Raw genomic sequence first — 20,198 nt, 5'->3', positions numbered from 1 at the left:
AGTTCAAATGTTGGCACCTTTTTCTAGCTTGAACTTCAGTTTAAATGTCTAAGGAGGTAAAAAAAAGTTTTAAAGCCCCTAGATGGTAGGTTGATAGGAAAATTTTAAACTCCCAATCTATTTCCTTCTATAAATACAAGCATAGATCATTAGAAAAGAGATTCATTCATTTTGGGGTGATTCCAATTCATAAAATTCTGGCATAGATAAATTTTGCAAAATTTGAGAGAGACATTAGGTTGTGCATATGCAACATTACATTTTGCAAGTTAATGTACATAAGCATACTTAGCATCCATTTTCTCATCTAAAAACACTATTCTTGCAATCACAATCACTCCCCAAGCACTACAAACACTACAATCTCCTACATGCCACAACAAGCACAATCTCCTACAATCTCCCAATCTATTTCCTTCTATAAATACAAGCATAGATCATTAGAAAAGAGATTCATTCATTTTGGGGTGATTCCAATTCATAAAATTTTGGCATAGATAAATTTTGCAAAATTTGAGAGAGACATTAGGTTGTGCATATGCAACATTACATTCTGCAAGTTGTTGTACATAAGCATACTTAGCATCCATTTTCTCATCTAAAAACACTATTCTTGCAATCACAATCACTCCCCAAGCACTATAAACACTACAATCTCCTACACGCCACAACAAGCACAATTTCCTCAAAGATTTAAATGAAAGATATGTGAATTATTCCAAGAAAGCAAGAGCAGCAAGGTGATTCATATTCTTATAATAGGGTTTGACTTACCTCCAGTACTTTTTTTAACTATAATCTCCTTTTGTTTTAATGAGAGTCTGCCACGTCACTCACTAACTAAATAAAATGTGGAGATTAAAATCCATTACCACTTGCCATTGTATATTTAAAACAAAAAAGACATGTCCAATTAAAAAAATACTAGAGATAAGCCAAATCCTTATAATAATAAAAAAATTATTGTACTCTTTTTCTAGATTGTAATTAAGAAACAATGATTATACTTTTAATAAAATAAGCAATTAATTCATTTTAATAGAATGATTTGCATTTAATACACTATTTGTTGCCTAGAAAAAGGTAATACGAAAAAAAGAGTCAGAATTTGATAAGGGTGCGATCTAATCCCAGAGTGACACATCAGCATTGCATTAATTAATAAATAAAGGATGCCACACAATCACTCCTCGTCAAATGCCAAGGTCCAAACTCTGCCATCACAATCTTCTCTCTTAGATTTGATTGCCACCAAGCTCCGTTCATCACCGTTGGGCTACCTTCGTTGTCCTTAATGGTGGCTACCACACTCACCTTTCTCTTTCTCTCCCTTTAAAATTTTCTCATTCTCTCACCAAAATCCTCTCTAACCTAAAACTCCACGGCCTAGCACGAAAGTTACCGATCATCACCACCATCATGGTTGTCCCCAAGCTCAAAGAGTTCAGGCTTAACAACCTTGACGCCATAATGATTCAAAAAATATGGGTTTAAAGAATTGATTGATTCATTAATTTGTAAAATGTTGAATTTAAAATCTCCTAACAAAACGGTTTATTTGGCATAGTACTACCAATTACCAAAGTTCTGCTAAAAATTGATGAAAAAAGAGAGTTCAAGGGGTTTAGAGGGTTTTTAATCTAATTTATTTATTTTAACTTATTTGAACAAAATTACAAGGTGATTTCAGAACAGGGACTCTGGTCTTGAACGCATTTGATCTCCTACCCTTCCGACAAATACTTGCGTAATAAAAGTAATATAGGTCCATAGCCCAACGCCACGTCCGCACCTAGCCGTTGAAATTTCAAAATTGATCCATAATTATGCCCTCGCAAATTTCCTTGACCAAAAAGCCCCTGCAATTCAAATCCCAAAAACCGCGACATGTCTCCAATTTCAAATCCAGATCACATCTCAGCCGTCCATCCAAAAACCCCTCTCTCTCATTTCAAAATGAACCTTTTAAACTTAACACAAAAAAAACACAAAGACAAAGAGAGAGAGAGAAGACTCTAATCATGAAGATCTAGAGCTGCTAGATTTTCACCAAACACAGTGAAAAACAAAAACTTACGCTCTATTTTTCCAAAAAAAGAAATTTCAGGAATTCGAACTCTCGGGATTCTGTTTTCCATTTCCTCTTGCAGGTACACGTTCACTCACTCACTCACTCATTCACTATTTCAATCAATTTCCAAATCACAAATCCACGAAAATTTTTCACACTTTTCCAATTCCTACTACTTCTTAGAATGTTGAAGGATTTCAAATTCTTGCGCCGGAATTCCGGCAAGAGCGAGGAGATCGAGAATGTGCCTGTAAACCCTAAGGATTTGGCGCCGATTCAGACCGGCACCGACTCGTCAAGGCCTCCGCTCAACGCAATCCAAGAACCGGTTCAAAACCCTAAGCAAGAGAGTAAGGTCGAGAGGACTCCGACGAAGGCGAACAAGGGCAGAATCTCTGACCATTCGTTGCCGCTTCGTACTCCGGACAAGCACGGCGTTGGGGTTTCGGTGAAGCAACGGTTCGGGTGGGCTCAGAAGCACGAAGCCGGTTCGGTTCATGGCGATGAGGGAGGGAGTAGTTTGGTTCAAGTGAGAGGTGGAGTTGGGAATGGGGGTTTGGTGAGTATGACTCCTCGGGCGAGCCGGACGGTGGGAAGAGCTAATTCGAGTTATTCAGAGAGCAATTCAACTCAGAGCACGCCGACTAAGAGTGTTAGTAAGCCTCCGAGTTCAGGGTTTCGGAGTAGGGGGGTTGATGGAAGTGTTGGTGGTGGTGCTCGTGCCGGGAACTTTGCTGCATTGTATAAAGGAATGCCCATTTCTTGTGGTCCAGCTACTGTTGTTAATAGTGTGGAAGTGCCTTACTTTGATCTTAAAGAAGACCCTTCGTTTTGGATGGAACACAATGTACAGGTAAGGTTCATTTGGAGTACCATTGCATTACATATAGTGTTTTGAATGAGGTTTAATATGTGCTGAAATGGTGATTGTTGATTTAATGATTTATTGAAAATGTTGATAATTTTTTGTTGATAATATAGGGGAGATCTGAATTGGGTATGTAGAATTTGCAAAATTTAAGTGAGAGTTTGAAATTGGAGTACATTTCATGACATATAGTATTTTGAATGAGGTTTAATATGTGCTGAAATAGTGATTGTCGATTTTGATTTAATGATGTGTTGAGAATATTGATAAGTTTTTTATGATAATTGAGGGGAACTCTGAATTGGGTATGTAGAATTTGGGAAAAAATTTAAGTGATAGTTTGAAATTTTATGCTGATGGGTCTTGAATTTGTCTAGGTTCTCATACGTGTCCGTCCTCTCAATAGCATGGAACGGAGTACACAGGGTTACAATAGGTGTTTGAAGCAAGAAAGTGCTCAAAGCATTACTTGGATTGGGCAACCAGAAACTCGATTTACATTTGACCATGTAGCATGTGAAACAGTGGACCAGGTTTGATTAGAGATGATGGAAGATTAATGGAATGGTTCTTTTTATTAAAATCTCTTTACATAGTTTGTTTATTTTTGTCTATTGTTGGTTTTGCAGGAAACACTTTTTAGGATGGTTGGTCTGCCAATGGTAGAGAATTGCCTTTCGGGCTACAATAGCTGCATGTTTGCCTATGGTCAGGTATTTACCTAAAACACAGGGTATTGAGATATTCACTACATCATATAGCAGTTAAGTTGTATATACTGTTGGTAAAGCAATATAGATACTGTTTTTGGTCTGTAGGTCTTGACACTAGGTTTGGATTCTATCACTTCCAGAGTGTTTCAATTAAAGCGCACATATTGCCTACCCTATATGGAGGGAATGTAATTGGCACACTTTTGAAGATGAGGAGAGTACAAGGTCTCAGTTGTTAGAAACCTTTATTAGCTCCTTTTATGGGTGGTCTTGTGTTTGGGGTCATATGTCTAGCCATTCTATTGCTTCATTTATAGAGTCTTTTCCATTTTGTACATAACTCTCTTCATTGTAAATTTTTGGCTACTTTGTCCTTTGTACATGAAGTCTCTTCTCAATAAATTTATTCTTACTTATTAAAAAAAAAAAAAAAAAGGACATGGGGACTGTAGGGTGGAATGTTATATACTTGTATGCTCTACTCTAGCATTCTCTAATTTCTTAGAACTCAATGATCATTTTTATTCAGCTATAACAAGTTAAGCCACTGAGACACAAACCTTTTTTTTAGTTAGAAATCAATAATACAAGTATTTCTTTTTTTAAGATTTTAAACCCATTATAAATGAATGAGTTTGGCAATGCAGACAGGAAGTGGGAAGACACATACAATGCTTGGAGAGATTGAAGATCTAGAACTCAAGCCCAGTCCACATCGTGGAATGACACCACGCATTTTTGAATTCCTCTTTGCAAGGATTGAAGCTGTAATTTTAGCACTTTTTTTTTTGCTTCATCTTGCTTAAGAATTTATGTTGTGGTCAATATACTTTTCTCATTCTTATTTCTTTTTGTAGGAAGAGGAAATTAGAAGGGAAGAAAAACTAAAATACAATTGCAAATGTTCTTTCTTGGAGATATACAATGAACAAATAACGGATCTCCTTGATCCCTCATCTACCAATTTGCTGGTAAGTTTAGTTCTTAGTGCATGATGCTACATTAGTGTTCTTTTCTTCATGCTGTTCTTAGTATTTCTTTTTTTGTTTGTGATATTTTAATAGCTGCGGGAGGATGTTAAGAAGGGTGTCTATGTGGAAAATCTCTCTGAATTTGAAGTTCAGACTGTGAGCGATATTCTAAGGCTTCTAACTCAGGTTACTAATCTATGAACTAAAAGGTTCAGTTTGAGGCAACTAAATTTCTCAGTACATTTGTGTGCACGCACACATGCATTTGTGCACATATGTATATGCAGGTGTGCACACGTATAGGAGTGTGTATGCATATTCTTGCTTTGGTATCTTGGTTTCTCAAACGTGTATTTGTGGTTCTTGTGCATAGGGTTCTTCAAATAGGAGAGTTGCAGCTACAAATATGAATAGAGAGAGTAGTCGTTCTCACAGTGTATTTACATGTGTAATTGAGAGTAGATGGGAAAAAGATTCCACAACTAACCTACGGTTTGCAAGATTAAACCTAGTTGATCTTGCTGGTTCAGAGAGGTAAGTCATCATACTTGAGCTTGTTCAACTATATATACTTCAGCACATACTTGATGAGGGTCACCCCTGCTAACTTGATTATCCTTAATAGGCAGAAAACTTCTGGTGCTGAGGGTGAGCGTTTAAAGGAAGCTGCTAACATTAATAAGTCATTGTCTACTTTGGGGTAATACTTAAGTCACCTTAATGCTCTAACGCCAATGGTGTTGTTCAGATTAGCCCTTAGTTAGAATATTATGGATTTACATTTGCATTTTGCAGTCATGTAATAATGGTTCTAGTGGATGTGGCACATGGGAAGCTGAGACATATTCCATATAGAGATTCAAGGCTAACTTTTCTTCTTCAGGTTCTTTTTTTCCCCTCTGCCTTCCTCAGTCTTATGTTTCTTGGTTATGATGTTAGACTTGACACAAACCAAAATGCAGGATTCACTTGGTGGAAACTCAAAGACAATGATCATTGCAAATGTCAGCCCTTCTATATGGTTAGTTTACTTGCTTTTAATTGATTTTCTTTCATTTCAACTCATACAATTGGTCATAAATGTGCAGTGGGCCTTTTTTTCTTATTTTTTTTATCCTTTATTCTTGCAGCTGTGCAGCTGAAACACTGAATACTCTTAAGTTTGCTCAGCGAGCAAAACTTATTCAGAACAATGTAAAAGTCTATCTGTTACCTATGCTGTATGGTGGAATATTCTCGACATCTTATTTTTGTCTTAATATTTTTTTACCTTCTTGGTGTAGGCTGTGGTTAATGAAGATTCTTCAGGAGATGTTATTGCACTGCAACACCAGATACGACTGTTGAAGGTGATATGAATCTTTTGTGTTATTGCAAGTTCTAATTTGTAGGAAGGTTTGAATTCAAAATCATTGGGTAATTTTGTAACAGGAGGAGCTCTCTTTACTTAAACGTCATAATGTCTCCAGATCTTTGTCATTTGGTGTGACAAAAGATGCAACTCAGGAACAAGAAAATGATTGTATAGAAGACATTTGTGACATGGATCAACAGCATGTTGTTGATTCACTTGGGTATGAATCAAAAGGCATTGTTAGAATGTCTACCAAACAGGTACTTTGCTTTGTTAGGCTTATAATATTTCAGTAAAACAATCTGACACTTGAATAAAGAAACTTTAGAATGATTCGACTGATATTCCAATAATTACAATTTTTTTTTTGTAATTTAATTCAACATCATCATCATCATCATTATTATTATTTTTCTTGTTATTGCCAAGTAACTCAACTGGTTGGCCTCTCTTGGTTTTTCCATTGGAGACATTCAAGGTTCAAATTCCCCCTCCCCCAACTATCGAGTTAACCAAAAAATATTATTGATGGGTTTTACTAATAAAAATAATTATTTTTCTTGTTATTGTTGTTGTTACTGTTAATATTATGTTAACTTTAATTAGAGATTTAAAGTAAGTTGTGGCTGTTTGATTTGAAATGCATTTAAAGTAAGTATTGGCTCTTTAATTCGCTTATTCTCTATTTCTTTTTAATTTTCTATTTCAAGCAAGTTATTCCACTCAAACATTCCATGGGGTTGGTTTTCCATATATTACCAATCGTAACATGCCAATGAATAATACTGAATCAGTTGAAAACTTTGGAAACAACACTTGCTGGTGCCTTGAGAAGGGAACAGATGGCAGAAACTTCTATCAAGCAACTTGAGGCTGAAGTTGAACAGTTGAACCGCTTGGTATTTTTTTTAGAGGCTTTATTTATTTATTTTTATAAATTTTAATATATAAGGTTTCCCTTCCAAATGTGGTCTAATGAGCTATCAATTATTGCTTCTTAGGTTCGTCAAAGAGAGGAAGACACTAGGTGTAGTAAAATGATGCTCAAGTTTCGGGAAGACAAAATTCAAAGAATGGAGTCACTTCTTGGAGGTTCTATTCCTGCAGATGCTTATTTACTGGAAGAGAATAAAGCACTCTCTGAGGAGGTTCAGCTGCTTCAAGCTAAAGTTGATAGAAATCCCGAAGTAACTCGGTTTGCTTTGGAGAATATTAGGCTTTTAGACCAACTTAGAAGGTGATAATAAGTACAATTATGACTATTATTATCATTATAATTCATATTATCCTTTTTATCATCATTATTAGTGTTATTAGTTTCTTTATTGTGGCATTTATAGATTTCAAGAGTTCTATGAAGAAGGGGAGAGAGAGATACTCCTGGCTGAAGTGTCCATGCTGCGGGATCAGGTGTGTGTAGAATCTAATACTCCCTCTGTCTCATATCTATAGTCCACATTTCCATATTTGGCTGTCTCCAACTTATAGTCCTTGGTCAAATGTCAAATAATAAAAACCATTCACTTTACTATTATGCTCTTTATAACAATCAGTTACAAAGAATTCAAATTTTTGATATCTTCACAGTTTTCAATAGCTGAGCAATATTGGGAAGTATTGGTATGAGATGAGAAATGACTAATATCATTTAAATATTATTGTCCCAAAATGTGTGTTGAGTCAACCCAGACATCTTTATGAGATACAAGTAGTACATATTGTTTTGGAATGTCATTTGGAAGCCTGTATGAACTAAAAGACCTTTGTTTTTGCAGTTGCTTCAATTTTTTGATGGGAATGCTAAGCAGTGTATCGATCCAAAGTCTAATATGCAACCTAAGGTTGGTCAATATGGTTACCTTATTTAATTTTTCATGTGTTCCATTCCTTAAACAGTTAATATGTAATTGACAATAGTGGAAAGAGAGGGATTTGAACCCTCGGTACAAACAACATCATTTCATTTTCAGAAATATCGGTCAAAGGAAAGAAATTGATGTAAAGCATTTTCCTTTACCTCATTCTTATTCTATAACAATCGTAGAACTAGAAATTTTTAATTTAATTTTTTGTCCTTGGATTTGTTTGTCCTTTTATTTATAGATCTTATAGTCTTTTTTCATTGATACAGGAAGATATATGCAGCAGCAAAGAAAATAATTCTCCCCACTTGGAGGTTGCACTTTCTGTCTCTATATGTACATCCTAACACGTTTCCTCTTTAGTACTGGCTAATATATTTCACATTTCTCATTGGTTTCAGTTGAAAAATACTCTTGATGAGTTAGAGGAATGCAGGTGCCGATTAAACTCTTGCTTAGAAGAGAATGTAAAACTCAGTAGGTAAGTTTGATGCTCCTATAAGTTCATTTTCTCCCACTTTCAATTTTGTTGAACTTCTTCTTTGCAGATTGGAGCTGCTAATCTTGCAGTGACTTCCCTAATTTTTTCTGCAAATTGTTTCTCCTATGTTCTGCAGAGAATTAGATGATCTACGCTCTATGTTAGAGAATATCAGATCTGAACCCAATGAGCGAGATGCAATTGTCAATACCACAAAGGTACTTTTGCTTTTAAGTGTATTTTCAACTTGGCTTGCTTAACTTTATGGACTAAGAAAAAAGAAAGCCAAGATGATGGAGATTACAAAATAGCTTTGACAAAATGAACTCCATGAGCCTAATTCATTTGATTCTATATGATTACCAGTAAATTGTCCTTGGCTTATGTTTTAATGGATGTTTCTTCACTTAGTTGTGTGTTAACTCACAAAAGTGTATGCCATTTTCTGACTTATCAGTGGTTACAAAATTTCTTGTAGGATTCAGTAAAAAGTCCAGCTGTTGAACACCAGGTGTTCAAGGCAGTCCAAAATGAGAACTCGGAAGAGGAGAATGAATCTCTAATCATAAAACACGCAGAAGAAATGGTGAATTTGCAGCTGGAACTGGATATATTAAAGATGATTATCAAAGAAGAGAGGTCATCTTGTCGTGAGATGGATGAAAGGGCAATGTGCTTGAGTAGAGATCTTCAGCTAGCAAATGAAAAACTTTTACTGATAAGTCAACAATGTGAAGAGGCAAAATGTGAATTGAAAGAGGCAAAGTCTGTAACTGAAGCTCTTGAGTCACAGCAAATTCTTTCGATTAATGAGATGGAGGACCTGAGGAATACAAACAGTCATTATCTGCAGCTTTTGAGTAAACTAGAGCTTGAAATTATAGCTTTGAAGGAGCAGCTTGCCATTAAAGAGTTACACAATCACTCAATTTCTACCCATATTGAGAGTGATGACTCCCCCTTACAGGCAAAATTGAAGAGGATGCAAAATTCTCTTGAAAAGGCCAAGAGACTGAATAATTGGTACCAAAGTGACCATGACTATCAGGTGTCCAATGAAGAAGAAATGGATGAAGTTCGCAGGCAGGCTGAAGCTGAAACTGCTGAAGTGATTGTCTGTATGCAGGAAGAACTTGTGATACTTCAGCAGCAAGTCCAAGATAGTCATTTGAAAGAAATAGAGATGAAAAAGACTACAACAATTTTGGAGACTGAATTGAAAGAGTTGAAGGAAAAACTGTATCTCATAACTGAAGATAACAAAAGCTTAAATCAAGAGCTTGCAGAGAAAGATGGGGAACTAAAAACAATGTCTGAAGAATGGGAACTACTGACCTGTGAGTTTGAAGAAGTTCTTGCTGATGGGCATGAGGCACTCATCAATGCCTCTGATCAGCTTGAACATATATCAAGCTCCTTTCCACAGAGAAGGATATGGATATCTGAACAAGTTGGCATGATGATCAGAACGATCTCCGAAAAGGAATTATTGATTGAAGAACTGAGAAGAAGTTTAGAGGATGCACACAATAAAAAAAGTGATGTGGAGTGCATGCTGAAATCTCTAAGAGGAGCAGCCCTGGCTATTACTGAAGCACACCAGCAGGAGTGGAGTGAAAAGGAGAAAGAAATTCTCTGGTTGACATCCGAGTTGACCACGAAGACATCTATGATAGCAAAGCTGGAGGACAAATTGAAACTGGCAGAAGATCGTATTGGAAAAGCGTCAGTTTGTGCTACAGTTGCTTTTGTGATTGTGAATAGATTATCAGAAGTGAATCTTAGTTACCTTGATGCACTAAACCACAAGGATTTCCAGCTTAGTGAATCGGCAGAGATGAACTTGAGGAAGGATGCCCTTGTCAATGATCAAGTTGCTATGATTGAAGAAGCAGAAAAACATATTGAATCTCTGAGAGAGGAACTAGCAGTGTCAGAGGGAAACTGTGCTAAACTACTAGAAAAACTTTCTGAGGAGCAGGAGCGTTCTTGTGCTATGGAACAAAAGATCAAAGCTATCCAAGAGAATGACATTTTGATGACAAGGGAGAAGCTGGCTGAGCTAAAATCAGGTGTATCGACACTCCAGTCATGCATGAGCACGTATGTGGAGAATTGTGGAAGTCCTGCAAGGAATGATTCACAAGAAGTTTCTACATCTGTTGATGGCAATGGTGAAGGACGGGTAAGCTTCTTGCCTTCTGGTAGACAGCCTTAGCCTTGAGGTTAATTAACATCTATGCTGTAGTTGTGGTCTTTGAATGGTGTTGGTTTAATAATTGCTAATCTAGAAATTGTTGCAGACAGATACTGAAACAAGTCAAGTAAGTGACATAGACTTAAATCCTGTTGAAGACCAAAGAATTGTGACATCTGAATATTCTGAAGTGGGGAAGAGTGAGTGCTGCTATTCATATGATGGGAAAAGTATGAAGTCCAGAACTTTCAAGGACGTGTCTAATAGAGATGTTACCATTATACTTCTGAAAAAGGAAATCGAATCTGCCCTTTTAAGCTTGAAGGAGGTGCAAGCTGAGATGGTAAAACTCCATGACGAGAAAAAACAGATGTGGATGTCTGAGAAACAAAGTCAGGAAAGCATGAAAAGTCTTACGACTCAGGTACTGACACTGGAAGCAGCTATGAGTAACTATGAAAAGCAATCTCGACTCAAGATGGAAGCTTTCAGTCATAGGCTAAATGGATTTGAAAAAACTGTGGAAGAAGCGGGTTCTCAATGGTGTCAGACTAAAGAGGTAATCTGTTATGTCTTTCTAAATCTATTGTCTCAAATTCTCTTGACACAGGACGTTTTTGCGAAAATAAGAGAAATAAAAGAAAAGAAAAAAAGATCGGGACAAATCCTAGTTTTCACCACCTAGAATGTACCTGAAATCCCCAGCTTCACTACCTAAGGGTTCTTGGAATCTCCACCAAACTTAGATAAACATCTCAATTCATAAATTTTTTTTTTCAAATTGCATTGCTTCAAAGCTATTCATAGAGCCTCTTCTTAATAGTTTCAAGTGGTACATCAAGCCCCAATTACATTCCATAAATATTTAACAACATTAAAGCCTAAATTCAAAATTCAAAAATAAAGTCTGAATTCAAAGTGAAAATCTGGGATTTCAAATAAGAAAAATTACGAAATAATTCTGGTTGTGCTCCCTGCATCATCTTTTGTATAATTGTGCTCGGTTCTGTTTTCATTCATGGGTTTGGATACATTGAAACAAATGTAACTTTTTACACACCTCTATCAACTTCTTGTTCTTCTGATCTTTCTTTTTATTTTTATTTTGTTGGGGAGGGGGTGGTTCTCTAGATAAAAATAAACCTTTTTTGATATGGATAATAAACTGTATATAATCTGGATTCACATGATTTCATAAATCTGCTCCCTGTCTCTCTATCTCTCTCAAACTTCATGCTTTTGAACATAGTAAACAAATCGTCCATTAATTCCCCTCTCTTTTCCAAATTTCATGCCATTGGGGGGACATATTTAATGTCCATTAATCTCTGTATTTATCAGCATTCAACACATTAATCGACTTTATTCTAATATCTTGTTACAGTTGCTTGAGCTTGAAGTTGGTGATGCAATGATAATTGCAGCTCAAAAAGCCTCAGAGGCTTCTTGTATCATTGCCAAATTTGAAGAGGCCCAAGATACTATGAAAGATGCAGATATTATTATCAATAAACTGGTGGTAGCAAATGAAGAAATGAAGTTGGATGTAGAAAGAATGAAGGAAAGGGAAATCGAATTAGTCAATGACAAGAGTCTATTAATGGATGAGGTCCAGAGCTTGCAGGCCATCAATGATGTGAAGCACCAGCAGTTTGAAAGCCTTGAAAAGCAGCTTTGCACCCATTTGACAGAAACAAGGGATCTGGTAATCGAATTTGAGGGTATCATCAAAGAGGTTCACACTACATGTTACCAAAACTTCATGTCTTTAGGCTGTGACTTCCACTGCATGAAGTCTCTGCTTTTAAACTCTACAAAGTTGGTGCGCTCATGGCTTGAGGATGTCTGGTCCCAAATAATTGTGAAGGACTGTGCTGTGTCAGTGCTTCACCTCTGTCACATGGGAATTTTGTTGGAAACAGTCACTGGGCTGAATGCAGAAAATGGTTTGCTTCAGAATGGTGTGTGTGTATCAAACTCTGTTATAGCTGATTTGAGAGAACACAATATTAAGTCAAGAAAAGAACTTGAGATGTGTAGAATCCTCAAGGGGAAACTACTGGCTGACATCAAGAATAGTTTTGATAGAATCTCACAGAAGGAAGAGGAAACTGGGGAGCTCAGTGTCCAGCTAAACACTTTCGAGAAAAAAATATCAGACCTGCAGCTCCAAGAGGAGTTGATGTTGCAAAGGTCTAATTATATGGGATCTCAGCTTGCAATTTTAATAAAGGAGTTGGACCTGAGTAAAACAGATGTCTTGTCATACCTTCTGGATCAGGAGAAAACGCTCAAATATAAAGAGGAGGTCCTTGAATCTCAAGCTGATCTTTTTGTGGTAGACTGGTGCTCCAAAGACCTTGAGTCACTTATCTTGGCTTCAGCATTAGAAGAGATGGCTCTCCAGAAAGCTGAAGCAGAAAGAGAGCAAATCGAATGTTGTTCAGTCCTTGAGAATTTGAAGAAAGAATTAATTCTTTTCAAGGTTGACTCAGAGTTGAAAGAAAAAATTTTACTGGACCAGGAATTTGAGGTCTTACTTCTACAAAAAGAAATTCAAGAAACAAAAATGGAGAGGAAGGACCTGTTGTTAGAGCTGAACCTCAGCAGTTCAAGAATTTCTCAGATGGAGGAAGTGAACAAGACTCTTGAAGAAGATATTCAGTTGCTGAAGGATGTTAATTGTTCAAATGATGCATTGAAAGGTGAACTTGGTGAAGTCAATGAGACAAAGGTGAGGCTGTTGAATGAAGTTCAATCACTAGAAACTGAATATGGAAAACTACAAAAAGATCTCAAAACAAAGGAAACTGCATTAGAATTTTCCTCCAGTCAAATTTCTGCCCTTGATCAAGAAAACCAAGAGTTGCAGAAGAATATTTGTGTGCTGGAAAACTTGTCACACAAGCTTCAAATTGAGCTGGACATGAAAAATGCAGAGCTAATCAAAATGAGTGACTTTGTGGATGAGAATGAATCATTGAAAAATGAGATAATGAAGTTGAAGGCTGAAAACACCTTGGTTCTTCAAGACTTAGAGAAGAGAAGTTCTGATTTTGAATCATCTTTGAGCCGCATAGATGTCTTTGATAAGGACAAACACAGGTTGCAAAATGAAATATTCTCATTAGAGAGTGACATTGTCAGTCTACAGACTAATCTCGAAATGAAAAATGCTGAACTGAAAGATCTTCAACATTCTCAATCTGTCATTGTTGAGGAGTTATGTTTGAAAAGCAAGGATTTGGAAAACTATATTAACAATGTAAATTCACTGAAGGAAGAGAATGCTTTCTTAAGAAATGAACTTTGCTCTCACAAGAAAATTGAGCATGAATTCCTCTCCATTTCAAGCTTAAACATTATGAAATGTGTTGATACAGTGGGAACTGTTGATTTGATAGATAGCAGATTACTGACCATACTGAATGAAAAAAGCTCTTTTATTTCAGATAAATTGTTCCAAGAGATATCTGAAAACACAGAGAGGATATCGAAGTTCATGGCAGAGTTTGACTGCTTGGAGTGCCATGCTAAGGCACTTGTAGAAGAAAATTCAACTCTTCATGCTGAGTTATTAAGAAAGGAAGACATTTTAAAAGGACTGTTATTTGATCTGAGCATGTTGCAAGAATCTGCATCTAATACGAAAGATCAAAAAGATGAAATTGAGGAAATAATGGTTTCTTTGGAGGCATTAGAAGATGAGCTTGCGGTAAAAACAGGCGAGCTTGATCAGGCTCTTTCTAATAGTCAAATGCTTGAAGCTCAGTTGCAGGATAAAATACACATAATATCTGAGCTTGAGTTGGATCTCTCAAAAGAACGTGAATCTTTAAAGTTGCTTTCCAGTGAAAATCTTGAGATGGGAGCTTGCTTTAAAGAATCCTTGGTAGAAAAAAGTTCTCTAGAGGAGGAATTAACAGAGAAAAGCAAGATAAATGAGCGTTTAGAGATAGAGCTGTCAGAAATGAGTAATGCACTTGGCCAAATGAATGATTCAATTGAATCCCTTATGAGCAATTTGAATGAACTTGGTAGTGAGAGGGATCTTCTCCAGGTTGAGGTGCATAATTGGAAGGGAAAACTTGAAAGGGCACAGGCACTGGCTGATGAAAATGAAGCAATTGCTATGGAAGCTCAACAGGTACAAGCTAGTTTAACTATCAAACTTTGTGAAATATTTGATTGTTTTCATCTCTAATTTTAATTTATTACATCAACATCAGATAGCTGAATCAAGAAAGATATATGCTGAAGAGAAGGAGACAGAGGTTAAACTATTAGAGAGATCTGTTGAAGAGCTAGAATGTACTATAAATGTATTGGAAAGCAAGGTAAGCTTTGAAAGAGAACTGAGTCATATTATGCACATTCCACCTGTACTTGTATTGTTATCATGCCTCACTGATTCCCACTTGCTAGGTTGACATGCTTAAAGACGAAGCTGAACGGCAACAGTTGCAAAGAGAAGAGCTAGAAACAGAGCTTCATGCTGTAAAAGATCAGATGCTGAATGTTAAAAATGCTGATGCTGACATGAAAAGGTAAGAAATTATTTTGGATCTGTAAATAAGAATGTTTAGGTTATGCATGGTTGCTGAATTATTGATTAACTATAGGTATTTGGATGAGAAAGAAAAAAACCTTCAAGAAGCCTTAAAGCATTCACAAGTTCTTGAAAGGGATATAGCAGAAAAGGACGCAGAGGTGAATTTTTTTTTTTATTTTTTTGGTTGTTGCACCTTCCGTAAAATTATCTAACTTTGTTTTAAGCCTGTGTTGGTCAAACCAAATTTTCTAAACTGACTTTGAACTCAATTGTTTTTAATGTGTTTTTTTGCATTAGAAGTTTATACTTTTGTTATTATCTAACAGATTGCTCAACTCAAGGCACATATCTCTGAACTTAATTTGCATGCTGAGTCACAGGCTAGTGAATATAAGCAAAAGGTAAGCCAGAAATTTTAAGATTGGTTAGATTTTGTTGTTTGCTGTAAAGGGGTTGGTTGGCATGTATAGAACTAGATTTGTTCTGCTATAAAGAGGTGTGGCATCCATAGGACTAGACCCTAGTAATTTATCTCTCTCATTTTTTTGTTCACAATAATGTAAATTTGAAAATTTTAACAGTTCAAGACATTGGAAGCCATGGCTGAACAAGTTAGGCCTGAAGGACATTCCACCCAAGTCACGAATTCTTCATCAATCAAGTCAGAGAAGTACGCCACAAAGTCTAGGGGTTCTGGTTCCCCTTTTAAATGCATTGGATTGGGCTTGGCACAGCAAGTAAAATCTGAGAGGGATGAGGAGCTTAGTGCTGCAAAATTGCATATTGAGGAGCTTGAATATTTGGCAGTAAGCCGACAGAAAGAGGTAGCCTTTGACTTACCAATGTGGATTTTACAAATTCTAACAGTTTGGAGATATGTATTAGTCTTTTGCCCATATATTTTATGTTCCTTTTCTGGATAGTCACCTTTTGTTCTGGGCAATGCAGATATTTGCATTGAATGCCAGATTAGCTGCTGCTGAGAGCATGACCCATGATGTAATCAGAGACCTACTGGGAGTAAAGTTGGATATGACCAATTATGCGGTAAATTTGTGAATCCTTTGTTTTCTTTACTCTGTTGTGTCTTTTGTTACATACTGCCACTCAGAATATATGTGGTATCAGAATTTATATATTACCATCCTATTCAGGAATTCCTTCTTTTGGATGATGAGATCAACTTCCAAATAGATTTTATTCTTAGTTTTCACAATTATGCTTATCTCAAATTTCGAATTTTGTATTGCTAGTCACTGTTGGATAATCAGCAAGTGCATAAGATAACAGAGAAGGCTCGACTTCATAGTTTGGAATCTCAAGAGAAGGTATTCTCATCTTTAGAACTACCAAAACTAGGTTCAATTGCTACTAGTTTTTATGTGTGTGTGTGTGTGTTTTTTTTTTTTTCCTGAAATTGCATCCTTCATTCAGGAGCAGGAAGTAGTTAACCTACAGAAGAAGCTTAATGAATTTATTGAGGAGAGGCGAGGGTGGGCAACTGTTACTTCAAAACTACTGAATGTATAATTATTTATCAGTTCTTTTGTTATCTTTACTTGTCTAACTTTGTTGAGCCTTATCTTCCAGATGGCTTGAGGAAATTGATCGAAAGCAAGCTGAATTGGTATCTGCACAAATTGCCTTGGAAAAGCTTAGGCAGCGAGATCAGTTATTTAAGACAGAAAACGAAATGTTGAAGGTTGAGAAGTTTGTATTTATTATTTTTTATTATTATTTCTTTTGGGGGGAGGGGGGATGGTCCTTGTACAAAGTGGTATTACATTTTCTTTTTCTTTATTTTTCATCAGGTTTTTGGCCTTACTTCCTTTCATTTGTGTAGATGGAGAATGTAAATCATAAGCAGAAGGTAATGGAACTTGAAGAGGAAGTAAGAAAGCTGTCTGGTCAGCAAAACATTCATCAGCGCATCCATCACCATGCAAAAATCAAGGTAAGATATTGTCAATATAATTACTTTGATTTAGTTTTATCAACTCTCATTTTCAGAACCTTCTGTGCCAAGTCTTTTATTGAACATCTTGGAAATATTTGTGGTTCAAAATGTTCCCCTTTTGCTCCAAATTAATGTTATAATGGGATTTCAATAACGCAACAGGAAGAAAACAACATCCTAAAAATTCAGAACGAAGATCTTAGCACTAAGCTGAGGCGAACGGAGGTTATGCTTTCACGTGTCAAGGAGGAGCTTGCTCGCTTGCGTGCTTCCATTGGAAGGAATCCCTATATTGATTATGATGAGGAGCAACGTTTGAGTATGAAACTGAAGGTTAGTAAAGACACATAGCACACAGGTGGGTCTGCCCAATCAATAATTAGAGTTGAAGGCTAAACAGCCAACCAAATTTGTTACAGGAAACTGAGGAGGAGAAGGTGCAGTTAGCACAGCGATTATTGGGCTTATGTACTAGTATCCTAAAGGTATGTGAAAATTAATTGCTAATTCCTTCTCAATGCAAACCTCAACTAAATATTTTTGCCAGCACATATGGAAAATTATCTTTTAATTTGATCTAAACTCTCAGGCAGCTGGAATAACAAAGCCAGTATCCAATATAAGTCCCTCTGATGCCGAAGAGGCCCTGGAGCAGCTCAAGAATAGTGTTACTACACTGGAAAGAGAATTGCAAGATTTGAAGTATAAGGTAATCAGAGCATAAACATCCCATTCCCTAGTGCAAGTGGTTTCTTGTTAAAAAAAACATATATATCTTATGCTCTACCTGAGTGGTTAAGCAGCCTGTTCTGTTTTGTATGTGTGTAACTTACCAATAAAGTTAAAAAAACAAAAATTGACATGATACGGGAACTAGTAAAAATGGCTAATCATCACATATGTTTTTCTTTCAACAGAACAAAATTGCCAATGAAAGACTTCGATTGAGTGATCTTATTCCACAATCTTCATCAATAAACTCAAGGACAGATGAGACTTGTCAAAATCCAAGAAGGGTATCCCAAGCTACATTTCTTTCTGCCTTGGATCGATAAAGCATGCATGGGGTGATAGGGGATCTTTGCTTAGCATTTTGCTAACAATTGTATTTTTTAGTTCTGCGTGTATATAATTAATCTTCATTTGATTGGCCTCGTTGAGCTGTATATCAATTCTTTTTGTTTTTTGTGTAAATATTCCCATATGATCATAATTCAATGAAAATCAGTATTAATTTGGTTGGTTGAACTGTTTAATCAAATGATTTCAAATTCTTTTGTACTTGTGCAGGTCTGTGTCCCACATGTTAACATAATTATCTATACCAGGAAATTAAGAAGATAAATCTAGTAGTCCAAACAAGATGTCCAAATTGAACATCCACACCCAAACTGATAAACTATTCATACCAAATTGATGTTTGCATAATGTAGTTGCGAACATGAGTTCAACAAACTATACTCTAGATTGGTCTTTAACTTGCAAATATCTATTGCCTCCATGGAAAAAGTTGATAAGTTCTGCAGGAAAGAGAATTGAGTTGTGGGTCATCACTCAACATATTATCATAGTATAGATAGTCTATAATGGTATACTCCTTGGAATATGGATCTCCCATGTTGAGCGGTGAGTCCAGATATAATGAAAGTGAAGGTCTAAAGTAGCTAAAACTTGTTCAATTGGTTGACACTTGTTAGTGTTTTTAACAAAAACATCAGAGGTTCAAATTCTCTACCCTAACTAAGGATGGCCATGGACCGGGTTTAGATTGGGAATACCCAAACCTAACCTAAACTATTTACCTGTGGATACCTAGATCTTAATATCTAATTATTATCCGGATTTTCTGATATCCAAACCCGATTTGAACTCAAAATTTTTTCTTAATAAATTTTTAAATAAATAAGATAAAGATGTGATTTTGCATCCAAATTTCTTTAAACTAAAAACTAATTCTTCTCAAATTTTGATAAACCATATACTACGCTTATTATATGATTTTTTTGAGAGATACACTTACTATATGATATGACAATGAATTAAAGTCCCAATAGTATACTATCTTTTCTTTTTGATAAACTAGTAGTATACTATCTTATCTGACATTCTTACTAGTACATAAACAAACAGCTTTTGCTTCCTTTTATGATCCAAATTTGTAATCTCACACACACACAGAAACAGAGATGGGTTCGGTGCATGAGAGATTGCTCTTGGAAGATGGCTTATAATACAGGTCTTTTCTCTTTCTTTCTCTTTGATTGCTTCTCCTGTATATTAAAAAATTTATCAACTTTGACGAATTTATGTATAAATGACATCATATGTTCATTGACTATCCACTTTCAATTCTGCGTCTTTACCCACGATACCAACTTTTGCGTTGGATTGGGTACCCGTTACCCCAAATGGGCATGACCATCCCAAAACCAAGAGGGTAAACAAAATGCTTATTATTGGACATCAGCTTTTATACGTTTTTATGTTGGCAAATAAGGTAGGCGCAGAGTGCCAAACGGAGACAAAATTCAACAAAAAAGTGCAATACAACACAAGCACAACAAATATAATTTGGTCTGAGTCAGATATCTGAACTGATTACACAATTCATCCGAGGTATTGTGCATAACATCATCCATCAGCCATTCAAAATAGTAAGTTAGGATCGTTTTCAAAGAATTAAGAAAACTAACATCTCGAGTTTTAGAAACTCGAGATCCATATTATAACTCGAGTCCAAAAGACTCGTCTTGCGATTGTGAAAATGCCACATAGATCTCGAGTCTTTAAAACTCGATTTCCATGCAAAAAAATTTCACCTATAGTGGCGTTTTTAAGCCTTACAGTGACATTTTAAAGCCCTATAGCGGCGTTTTTCTACAAAAATTTTTTATAAGTACAAGTTTAAGGGGTCCTATAGTGGCGTTTTTAAGACCTATAGTGACGTTTTACATACCTAAAAAACTCGAGTTTTATCTTGAAACTCGAGTTTTATCTTGAAACTCGAGTTTTAGACACTCGAGATGCTAGTTTTTAAAATTATTTTGAAACGTGACAATTAATTAAATTTTTTAATATTTATTGTTATTTAGAAAAAAAATTCCAATTCATCCAATGGCGGCACAGATTTCTCTTTTTGAACCCACATGGGTCCTGTGACTGTCCTGTTCTG

The 20,198-nt window shown here is 36.0% G+C and overlaps 1 protein-coding gene across 1 annotated transcript; it reads left to right on the top strand.

Annotated features, from left to right (window-relative positions):
• The first annotated feature begins 1,994 nt into the window (after positions 1–1,994).
• LOC126705435 (kinesin-like protein KIN-12D) lies at positions 1,995–18,274 on the top strand. Its single transcript, XM_050404455.1, has 37 exons — positions 1,995–2,924; positions 3,317–3,472; positions 3,569–3,652; positions 4,300–4,419; positions 4,510–4,623; positions 4,717–4,809; positions 4,997–5,157; positions 5,249–5,323; positions 5,419–5,506; positions 5,586–5,644; positions 5,754–5,817; positions 5,907–5,972; positions 6,055–6,237; positions 6,772–6,876; positions 6,979–7,214; positions 7,318–7,387; positions 7,753–7,818; positions 8,109–8,153; positions 8,241–8,320; positions 8,457–8,538; positions 8,799–10,505; positions 10,624–11,076; positions 11,902–14,664; positions 14,747–14,854; positions 14,943–15,064; positions 15,140–15,227; positions 15,396–15,470; positions 15,651–15,893; positions 16,018–16,116; positions 16,323–16,397; positions 16,504–16,562; positions 16,660–16,771; positions 16,913–17,023; positions 17,189–17,359; positions 17,446–17,511; positions 17,616–17,735; positions 17,944–18,274. Exons 1-37 carry the CDS (start codon positions 2,256–2,258, stop codon positions 18,079–18,081), a joined length of 9,126 nt encoding a protein of 3,041 aa, XP_050260412.1. The 5' UTR covers positions 1,995–2,255; the 3' UTR covers positions 18,082–18,274.
• The last annotated feature ends 1,924 nt before the right edge of the window (positions 18,275–20,198 follow it).

The sequence above is a fragment of the Quercus robur genome, chromosome 11 (assembly GCF_932294415.1).
Source record: "Quercus robur chromosome 11, dhQueRobu3.1, whole genome shotgun sequence".
Classification (NCBI taxonomy): domain Eukaryota; kingdom Viridiplantae; phylum Streptophyta; class Magnoliopsida; order Fagales; family Fagaceae; genus Quercus; species Quercus robur.
This window is presented reverse-complemented; position numbering and strand designations above follow the sequence as displayed.

Coding starts and splice junctions, on each gene's coding strand:
- LOC126705435 (XM_050404455.1), top strand. CDS start 2,256: ATGTTGAAGGATTTCAAATTCTTGCGCCGGAATTCCGGCAAGAGCGAG. Junction 4,810..4,996: donor TTCTAAGGCTTCTAACTCAG/GTTACTAATCTA, acceptor TCTTGTGCATAG/GGTTCTTCAAATAGGAGAGT. Junction 15,228..15,395: donor TAGCAGAAAAGGACGCAGAG/GTGAATTTTTTT, acceptor ATTATCTAACAG/ATTGCTCAACTCAAGGCACA.